Source organism: Scyliorhinus torazame, chromosome 5 (assembly GCF_047496885.1).
Source record: "Scyliorhinus torazame isolate Kashiwa2021f chromosome 5, sScyTor2.1, whole genome shotgun sequence".
In the NCBI taxonomy this organism is placed as follows: domain Eukaryota; kingdom Metazoa; phylum Chordata; class Chondrichthyes; order Carcharhiniformes; family Scyliorhinidae; genus Scyliorhinus; species Scyliorhinus torazame.
In genome coordinates, this window is record NC_092711.1 from 89,876,678 (window position 1) to 89,887,415 (window position 10,738).

Sequence of the window (10,738 nt, forward strand, 5' to 3'; positions counted from 1 at the left end):
ACTACCCTGAGGAACACCTGCAGTGATGTCCTGGAGCTCGTGGTTGGCCTCCAACCATCACAACCATCTTCCTTTGTGCCAGGTACGACTCCAACCAGCAGAGAGTGTTCCCCTGATTCCCATTGACTCCAGATTAGCTGGGAGTCCTTGATGCCATACTCAGTCAAATGCTGCCTTGATGTCAAGGACTGCCACTCTCACCTCACCTCTGGCATTCAACGCTTTTGTGCATGTTTGAACCAAGGCTGTAATGACTGCAGGAAGACATCAATAGACTGATCAGCCGGCCAGAAAAGTAGCAAACTGAGGTCAATCCAGAGAAGCGCGGGGTAATAAATACATTTGGGGAGGACAAACACGAGGGAAGGAATATGAATGGTATGATAGTGAGGTGTTGAGGGACAGAGGGGCATGAGAGTGCAAGTCCACAGATCCCTGAAGGTGACAGGAGAGGTAGATACGATGATTGTAAAGGCAGAGAGATACTTTGTTATTCACGGGGACATAGAGTACTACAGCAGGGAATATTCCCAGCAATTTCTATTGGAGGAAAGACCTGAAACCCCTCTCTCCACAGATGCTGCCAGAGCTGCTGAGTATTTCCAGCATTTTCTGTTTTTATTATAAGATCAGGGAGGTTATACTGGAGCTGTCCAAAACACTAGTTAAACCACAGATGCATTACTGAGTACAGTTCTGGTCACCACATTACAGGAAGGATGTGTTCATACCAGAGAGGATGCAGAGGAGATTGACCAGGATGTTGACACAAATGGAGAATTTTAACAATGAGGAAAGATTGGAGAGGCCGAGGTTGTTTTCTGTGGAACAGAGAACACTGAGGAGAGATTAACTGAGGTGTTTAACATTCTGAGGGGCCCTGGATAGAATGGACAAGAAGGATTTATTTCATTAATAGGTCAATAACCAAAGGGTTTAGATTTAAAGTAATTAGCAACGGATTGGGAGTGGAAGGGGCATAATGGATCTCTGTGTCTATTCGGAACCCTGGATATGTGTTATCCCTTCTCAGTTCCCAAATAACAGAGGTCAAGTCTGTGCTTTTTGGCAAAGTCCAGTTGAACTTTATTTGTCAGCTGTGCCACTTGTTTTTAATACAAAATTTAGAAAAAATCAACAACTAGCCCTGCAGTGAGCTAGTCAGATTAATTGTCTTTAGCGAATACAGAAGTTGAGTTTTCATTTAAATCATAATACACCAGATAAAATAACTGGGTAATTTTGATTAGCAAAGCGAGCAGCAAAGGTTTCATAAATAGATGGAGTGAGCAAGAAGAGAAACCGAACAGAGCAACAGAAGCACTTTTCCATTCCGGTAAGTGATTCTTAAGAGAATTGTTATCTCAATGTCTGGCCTTCTTTTTATTGCTGATTGGCTTTAACTAATTTATAATTCATCAATTTGACCAAAGTGTCTATCCATCAATTTAAGAGATATATGTATTTGAGTATGTTGGCGGAATTCTCCCATTCCATCGCTTGCCAATTTTCCAAATTATTGACACCTGCATCTCAACATTAATTAGAAAAAAAACAGCCTTCAGGGCATTATGACCTTAGACTGTCTATTACCATGGAAACGAGACTGTCCGTGCTGGAAAAGCAGCAGCATACAATGGGGTCTTTTAGCTAGTTGGCGTCACTGACCTTGCTTGTCTCAAGCAATTTGCAAATGTTAAAATCTAGGTTTAATGAACGAAAACTAAAGTGTATGATCTGGATTAACCCTTAATGGGTATCCAGCTATTGTTGCACTCAAATAATGCTTCATATGCTTACTGAGTTCTCATTTAACTATTTTACCGTTATCATCTATAGGTAACTAGAAAGCCCATTTCTATCAGTCCCCCCTTTTGATTCTTCTAAAGATTAATAAGATGAATCAAAATAACGAATAGAAGTTAGGGAAGAAATGTGATAGGATAGAATTAAGTGCAGGGAGGAACTCATTTGCGTTTTCTTTAATGGTTCACTTGTTTGAGAACAGCCATCAACACTGGAACGGGCAAAGCTTTGCAAGCGTTACAAGCATTCTGGACGTATTTTATGCAAAAAAGTGATTATATAGTACAATAACAATTCAGTAATAATGGAAGTTAATTATATGATTGCAGTAATAATTGGGTAATAATGCAGTAATGACAGTTCAATAGTAGGAGCCTGGTTCAATGTCATGGGCTGGTGGTGCAGTTGGACAACTATGAACCACTTTGATTGTTGGGGCATTATGGGTAGCCATACATTGGGCAATGCATCTGATCGGCAAGATCACTACCTAAATGACAAACCCAAAAATGAAAAATTAGAGAAGCCCTGAATTATGGAAATTCCTGTGCTACCCACCCATCCAGAGAGCCATCCCCAAAGAGGGGTGTCAGAGAGTTGGTAAAGTTTCTCAGCTTCTTCTGGAATATGTGCTGACAAGCTGTTGATTTCTTCCGAATTATCTGGGATGTAGGTGCAACACTCTGCACCAATCAGGGCACAGGTGCCACCTTTCTCGGCTAGCACATAGTCAAGTGCCATCCGATTCTGTAAAGCCACAGTTCGATTGGCTAGCATCTCGGCTGAAATGCTACTGAGGGCTCGGGCAGTGTCATTGGCTATTTCCTCAAAGGCTGCGGCCAATTTAATGTATTCTCTAGTCAATACGATGATGCCATAGGCAGGGATGAGAGCAGAAAAGAATTTCTCAGCCCCTGTGATCTCGCGTTTAGACCTCGTGATGATAGTGGTCAGTTGATATTTCTCAAACTGTGGGATGAAAGGTCCATGTTTTGAGTCTGCGTTTATAGCATCGGCTAGGGAAAGGGAAACGAATGGCGGATGAAGGGGACAATGAATCATAAATAGCACGCTCCTCTGCAGCTCACCGGGAGCCAAGGGTATTCAGTATTACTGTAATAGGTGCCATTGTAGGTAGAATATTGGGCAACCACTTGTGGGTATCAATATTCTGTACAATTTGTCCCATCGGTGTGATTATTAGATATCCCTTTAAAGTCGATGGGATTCCCTTCATGTCCAGAGACCACTACCTTGTGTCATGAGTGCACTCTGTACTGGCACTCACATCCAATAATATTCACATTTACTGTATCCCACATTCCATGCTCTATGATTATAGCCGATTAAACAAATGGTCCCAGTATGATTATGACCAGTTGGGAAGGTTACTTGGGCTGGTTTCTGTTTCCGATCAGAGACATGTTGATACCATCCCTTGAAAGTATTTACTGGGCGGCCTGCAGATCGCCATCTCTTAACCTCATCGTTTATCATTTCTTTGGTTCTGGTGTCTCCACTTTGGGGAAGGGAAGAGTCGGGATTTTGGAAAATGTACCATTGTTCCATTTGGGATAAAGTAAAAGGAACAGGCTGCAGTGGGATAGCTGTTTGGGAATTGGTAGGGATAGAAGAACACACCCAGCAATTAGAGACGTTAAAGTCTCTGGCATAGGTATAGGACATGTAAAGGAACGTGTTAACATTGAACTCCTGGGTAAGGCCTGCTGGGCCAAACACATAACTGAAAATTTATATTATGGCAAACATTTTTACAGATTCTGATTTTGGTAAGCGCGCTTCACATATGACGCGTGAATCCTTGATTTCTTTCTTTGGAGTTTCACGGCTGACTGGGTTGAGAGTAATATCTGGTAGGGGCCTTCCCACTTGGCTCCTAATGGTTTGTGCTGAATTTGTTTTATGTAAGCGGATTCGACGGGCACCAAGTCGTGGCCCCATCAGGAGGATCGCCCCACGCCATCGAGGCCTGAAAGCATTTGTTAAGTTTTGACAATAACTAAGTAAAGCATCACTCATCACATGACAGTCTGTCTTTCTTAAGTCAATAGTTCCTGCCAGGGACATGGGTCTACCAGTGATGACCTTAAATGGGCTTAATTTGGGGTTGCTCTGATACTGCACAAACCTAGTGGCAGGGCTTGAATCCAATTCATGCCTTCTTGGTTGTATCTGGACAATCATTCTTTTAAAGTCCGGTTCATGCGTTCCACTTGTCCTGATGATTCTGGATGATCAGGACAGTGTAGATTCCAATCGATGTTCAGTAATCTGCACACCTCCTGGCAAACAGCAACTGTAAAGTGGGTTCCATTGTCTGAGTCAATCTAGCTGGTACTCCCCATCTGGGAATATAGCCTTTGCATAGGACTTTGGATGTATGGGTGGCTGTAGCCCTCCTGGCTGGAGCAGCCTCTACCCATCTAGAGAACTTATCCACTATTACAAGGAAGTCAGTGTATCTTTGACATGTAGGAAGGGTGATGTAATCGACCTGTATATTCAGGAATGGAACTGCAGGTGCAGCTTTTAGCTGAGGCATTGATGTTATAGGTCGTAAGTTGTTCTTTTCACAGGTTACACAGCAGTTTGATACCAATTGTGCATATTTTTTGAATCCTTTGCCACACCAACTTTTCTGGAATCAAGCCATCATCTGTCCTGGGCCAGAAATGGCAAAATGGCATCAGTGCCTGTGGTGCAACTGGTTTATCAGTCTGAACTTGTCTCCAAATATCATCACCATACAACTGGATACCTGAGTCTAACCATGACCATTTCTCTTCTTGTGCCGAGTCATGTTGCATTTCAAGTAGATCTTGCAATAAATCGGTCACTCCCAATTTGTAGATGTGTCTTGGTTCTGCTGAAGAATCCCACTGGGAGGCAGCTTCCTTCGCTACTCTGTCTGCAAGGGTGTTTCCTTGTGCTTCTATAGTGTTGTCTTGAGTAATGGCAATACCATTTAGAATGGATACTTCTTTTGGCAAAGCTATGGCTTCTCGGAGGTCATCATTTCAGTGGTGGGAGTCCAGAACTCGCTGTCTCATAGGGTCCTAGAAGCAGAAATCCGGATCACTTTAAAATAAATGTCTTGGATATCCAATTGAAGGACTGGGACATACAGGGCAATCGACTGAGATCTGCAAAATAGGATTAAGCCGAATAGTTCCACTTCAGCCAGCACTCACACAATGGGCCAAATGGCCTCTATCTGTACCAGAACTTTGAGGTTTTTACTCTGATAGTTGGAGTTTGTTTCTGATGATAATAACCTCTAAGGGACTGGAGTTTAACATTCTAGATATTGGTGAAATAAATCAGCTGTTTTAAACACGTTGTAGATTTTTGTCTTTCCCGCCTGAGTGTTTAACATCACCTGGCTGGAGCTCAGAAAGGACAATCTCACCTCATAGAATCAGAGAATTTACAGTGCAGAAGGAGGCCATTCGGCCCATTGAGTCTGTACCAGCCCTTGGAAAGAGCATCCTACTTAAGCCCACACCTCCACCCTATCCCCGTAACCCCACCTAACCTTTTGGACACGAAGGGCAATTTAGCATAGTCAATCCACCTAACCTGCACATCTTTGGAGTATGGGAGGAAACCGGAGCACCCGGAGGAAAGCCACACAGACACGGGGAGAACGTGCAGGCTCCGCACAGACAGTGACCCAAGCAGGAATCGAACCCGGGTTCCTGGCGCTGTGAAACAACAGTGCTACGCACTGTGCTACCGTGCCGCCCTTGCATCCAAGCTCCCAGATTGTCTGTCTTCTCTCCGGGTAAGATTCTGTTTGTCGCTTGTATTTCACTGTGGCAGGGCAGAGACCTGATTGAAGGGTTCAAACATTGGAGTTCTGGGAAAGATGGTCAAAGATTTGGGAGGTGGCAACATGTTCAAACAGTTTGGAGAGGAGACGGAGGTTGAAGATGGGGCAGTAATTTGTAAGGATGGCAGGGTCAAGGGTTTGTTTTATTGAGGAGGGGGTGATGATGGCAGATTTGAAGGACAGAGGGACAGTGACTGAAGAGAGAGAAATGTTGACAATATCCGTGGATGCAGGGTAGTTGGCTGATTAGTAGCTGAGTGGGAATAGGGTCGATGGAGCAGGAGCTGGGTCTCATGGACAAGATGGGCTCTGAGAGGGCATGAGGGGAGAGAAACTAGAGAAAGATGTGGGTTCAGGGCTCAGGAAAGGATGACATTTAGAGACAGTTTGGTCCGGTGGGCTCGTGGAAGGGAGGGAAGCAGCAGAGACAGCTGATCGGATTTACTCAATCTCAGTCACAAAGAAGTTCCACAAGCTCCTCACACTTCTTTATGGAGGTGAGGATGGAAGAGACAGGGGAGAGCGAGAGTACTTCAAAAGGAACTAACCTGTGTCAGAGATATTAAAAAATTTCAACACACTGCGGATTTAACTCAAATCGAATGTATTTGACTTTTAGCCAGAATATTAGCCCCTGTAAATGGGCTGAAGTTTGTTATCAGCAGAAAGAGATCCAAATGAACATGGTTCAGTCCTGAATGTGAGTAACAGCAAAACCCATTCACTGTGGTTACTTGTGTCCTCGTTGGTGCTGCTGCAGGTGGTATGAAATGGTGAATCCCTTCCCACACTCAGAGCAGGTGAACGGTCTCTCCCCAGTGTGAATTCGCTGATGTACAGTGAGGTTAGATGATCGTCTGAACCCAGTCCCGCAGTGAGAGCATCTAAACGGTCTCTCGTCAGTGTGAACACGTTGATGGCGCATCAGTTCCACAGGACTTTTATAGCACCTCCCGCAGTCTGGACATTGGAACGGTCTCTCGCTGTGAACTCGCTGGTGCTTCTGTAGGTTGTAAGACATTTTGAATCCCTTCCCACACTCTGAACAGGTGAACGGTCTCTCTCCAGTGTGAACTCGCTGGTGCTTCTGCAAGTCAGATGACTGAGTGAATCCCTTCCCACACATGGAGCAGGCGAATGGCCTCTCCCCAGTGTGAATTCGCTGGTGCTTCTGCAAGTCAGATGACTGAGTGAATCCCTTCCCACACTTGGTGCAGGTGAATGGCCTCTCTCCAGTGTGAATTCGCTGATGTACAGTGAGCTGAGATGAGTGTCTGAACCCAGTCCCGCAGTGAGAGCACCTAAACGGTCTCTCGTCAGTGTGAACACGTTGATGGCACATCAGTTCCCCAGAACTTTTATAGCACTTCCCGCAGTCTGGACATTGAAACGGTCTCTCATCAGTGTGAACTCGCTGGTGTTTCTGCAGGGTGGATAACTGAGTGAATTCCTTCCCACACTGGGAGCAGGCGAATGGCCTCTCCCCAGTGTGAATTCGCTTATGTACAGTGAGGCGAGATGATTGTCTGAACCCAGTCCCGCAGTGAGAGCACCGAAACGGTTTCTCGTCAGTGTGAACACGTTGATGGCTCATCAGATCCCCAGAACGTTTGTGGCACTTCCCGCAGTCTGGACATTGAAACGGTCTCTCATCAGTATGAACTCGCTGGTGACTCAGCAGGACGGATGACTGAGTGAATCCCTTCCCACACTTGGAGCAGGTGAATGGTCTCTCCCCAGTGTGAACCCGCTGGTGTTTCCGCAGGGCGGATGACAGAGTGAATCCCTTCCCACACTTGGAGCAGGTGAATGGTCTCTCCCCAGTGTGAACTCGCTGGTGTGTGGACAGATTAGATGACTCAGTGAATCCCTTCCCACACTTGGAGCAGGTGAATGGTCTCTCACCAGTGTGACTGCGTCGATGAATTTCCAGATGGGATGGGGAAGTGAATCCTTTCCCACAGTCCGCACATTTCCATGGTTTCTCCTCAGTGTGACTGCATTTGTGTCTCGTGAGGCCTGATGATCGAGTGAATCCTCGTCCACACACACAACACGTGTACGGTTTCTCCTCACTGTGAACGATGCTTTTTCCTTCCATGTTCAAAGTACGATGATGTTCAGGATATGATAAATTGGAAACTCTGTCAGATCCTGGTGTGATATTTGGTTTGCATATCTGGACTTTGAAGCCTCCCCTTCGAACACCCTGTGAAAACAGAAAATAGGGAGTGAGAGAGAACCCACAAAAACACAAAGGCAGGTTGTGAAATTGAGCTGAACGAATCTGGTCATTTGTGGGGCCGGCACTGGGAAAAAGTGACCATGAAAACTGCTGGATTGTTGTAAAAACCCAACTGGCCTCTTCGGGAAGTGGGAGAAAGAGGTGAAGAGGGATTTTGTATATTTACAAGGCATATCAAGGGAGTAGTTGGCAAAGCAAATTCAATCATCAGCTTCATAAACAATAATATTGATACTGAAACTATGCTTCTGGTGGCACGGTGGTTAGCACTGCTGCCTCACAGTGCCAGGGACTCAGGTTCAATTCCGACCTTGGTGACTGTGTGTGTGGAGTTTGCACTTTCTCACCCGGTGCTCAGGTTTCCTCCCACAGTCCAAAAAAGGGAACATTAGGTGGATTGGCCTTGATAAATTGCCCCTTAGTGTCCAGCGATGTGCAGGTTAGGTGGGGCTATGGCGTTACAGGGACAGGGTAGGGGTGTGGGCCTAGGCAGGGTGCCCTTTCAGAGAATCAGTGCAGCCTCGATGGGCCGAATGGCCCCCTTCTGCACTGTAGGAATTCTATGGCTCTAATTCTATTCTATGAATCTTTCTGAAGCTCTGGTCACCACTCTTCAGGAAGAACAAAGAAAAATTACAGCACAGGAACAGGCCCTTCGGCCCTCCCAGCCTGCGCCGATCCAGATCCTTTATCTAAACCTGTCGTCTCTTTCCAAGGATCTACTTCTCTCTGTTCCCCGCCCGTTCATATATCTGTCTAGATGCATCTTAAATTATGCTATCGTGACCGCCTCTACCACCTCCGCTGGCAAAGCGTTCCAGGCACCCACCACCCTCTGCGTAAAAAACTTTCCACGCACATCTCCCTGAAACTTTCCCCCTCTCACCTTGAAACCGTGACCCCTTGTAATTGACACCCACACTCTTGAAAAATTTTGTTGCTATCCACCCTGTCCATACCTCTCATAATTTTGTAGATCTCAATCAGGTCCCCGCTCAACCTCCATCTTTCCAACGAAAACAATCCTAATCTACTCAACCTTTCTTCATAGCTAGCATCCTCCATACCAGACAACATCCTGGTGAACCCCCTCTGCACCCTCTCTAAAACATCCACACCCTTCTGGTAATGTGGCGACCAGAACTGCACGCAGTATTCCAAATGTGGCCTAACCAAAGTCCTATACAACTGTAACATGACCTGCTGACTCTTGTACTCAATACCGCGTCCGATGAAGGCAAGCATGTTGTATGCCTTCTTGACCACTCTATCGACCTGCATTGCCACCTTCAGGGTACAATGGACCTGAACTCCCAGATCTCTCTGTGCATCAATTTTCCCCAGGACTCTTCCATTGACCGTATAGTCCGCTCTTGAATTAGATCTTCCAAAATGCATCACCTCGCATTTGCCTGGATTGAACTCCAACTGCCATTTCTCTTCCCAACTCTCCAATCTATCTATATTTTGCTGTATTTTCTGACAGTCCTCCTCGCTATCTGCAACTCTATCTGAATGTGAAGGTTCTTGGAGAAGATGCAGAGGAGATTTACCAGAATGGTTCCAGCAAAGGAGGTTGAGGGGAGATTTGATTCAGGGACACAGGATTATGCCAGATTTCCATCAGGTGGACAAAGAAACTCTGTTTCCATTCACTGGTCATACAAGCAGTCGGGACACAGATTTAAAGTTTTGGGTAAAACCTGGATTGAACAATACAAGATCCTGAGGGGTCTTGACAGGGTGGATGTGGAGAGGATGTTTCCTCTTGTGGGAGAATCGAGAACATCACTGTTGCAAAATAAGGGGTCACCCATTTCAGATGGAGATGAGGATTTTTTTATTCTCTTGAGGGTTGTAAGACTTTGGAACTCACGTCCTTAAAAGGCAGCGGAAGCAGAGACCTTGAATATTTTTAAGGCAGAGCTGGATAGATTCATGATGGGCAAGGGGGTGAAAGGTTATCAGGGGTAGGCAGGAATGTGGAGTTAACGTTAGAATGAGATCAGCCGCAATCTTATTGAATGCGGAGCAGGCTCGAGGGGCCGAGTGGCCTGTTCTGAGTTTGTATGTCAAAGGTACAGGAGATATGAGGTGATATGAGATATGTTTTTACACAGCGAGCGGCAATGGCCTGAAACTTGCTGCCTTGGAGAGAGTTTGAAAATAAACACAATGAATGATTTGATTTCAAAAGGAAATTGGATGGACATCTGAGGGAAATAAACCTGCGAGGATACAGGGAGAGATCAGGAGAATGGCACTGACTGGATTGCTCCAGAGAGCTAGCATGGACTCAATGGGCCGAATGCCATTCTCTGTGCCAACATGTCTCTGAATCCTTTGTGTAATCTAATTTTGTAATTTAACCCCGGGGGGGGTTCAGATATCACTCAGCTAAATCTGTGCTACACTCCCTCCGAGGCCATTCTATCCTTCCTCGGGTTTGTTGCCCAGAACTGAACACAGTTCTCCAGGTTTGGTCTAACCAGGGTTTGTGAATCTTGGGGCTTTTCCAGTTACACTGAGACTTGAAATCTTCCCTCACAGACAGAACAGACAAACCTTTTACCTTCCACACCCAGATGCTGCTGATATTCAGGGTCTGATGAACCGAGTGACTCTGTCAGATTGCGATGTGACGTTTGGTTTGCGTTTCCCGTCTGTTAAACCTCTACTTCCAGTATCCTGTAAATTTACAGAAACCTCACTGTCAGTTAGGACAGAAATTCACAACATTCTCTCCTCGCCAACTTTGATTAAATGTATTCCTGGAGGTTTGATCACATGACCTGCCCCCATCCTCCAGCCATTAATCGGTCAACACATCCATC

General features: G+C 45.6%; 1 protein-coding gene across 2 annotated transcripts in view; it reads right to left on the minus strand.

The window, feature by feature from the left end:
- Positions 1 to 1,062: 1,062 nt before the first annotated feature.
- Positions 1,063 to 10,738, minus strand: part of LOC140418864 (uncharacterized) — a 113,965-nt gene continuing 104,289 nt past the window's right edge. For both annotated transcript variants that reach the window (XM_072502500.1, XM_072502501.1), the window contains 2 exons: positions 10,477 to 10,592; positions 1,063 to 7,868 (listed from right to left, as the gene is read on the minus strand). In XM_072502500.1, the coding sequence (XP_072358601.1) occupies positions 6,390 to 7,760 (1,371 nt within the window). In that variant the 5' untranslated portion in view covers positions 7,761 to 7,868; positions 10,477 to 10,592 and the 3' untranslated portion in view covers positions 1,063 to 6,389. The remainder of the gene's footprint in view (positions 7,869 to 10,476; positions 10,593 to 10,738) is intronic.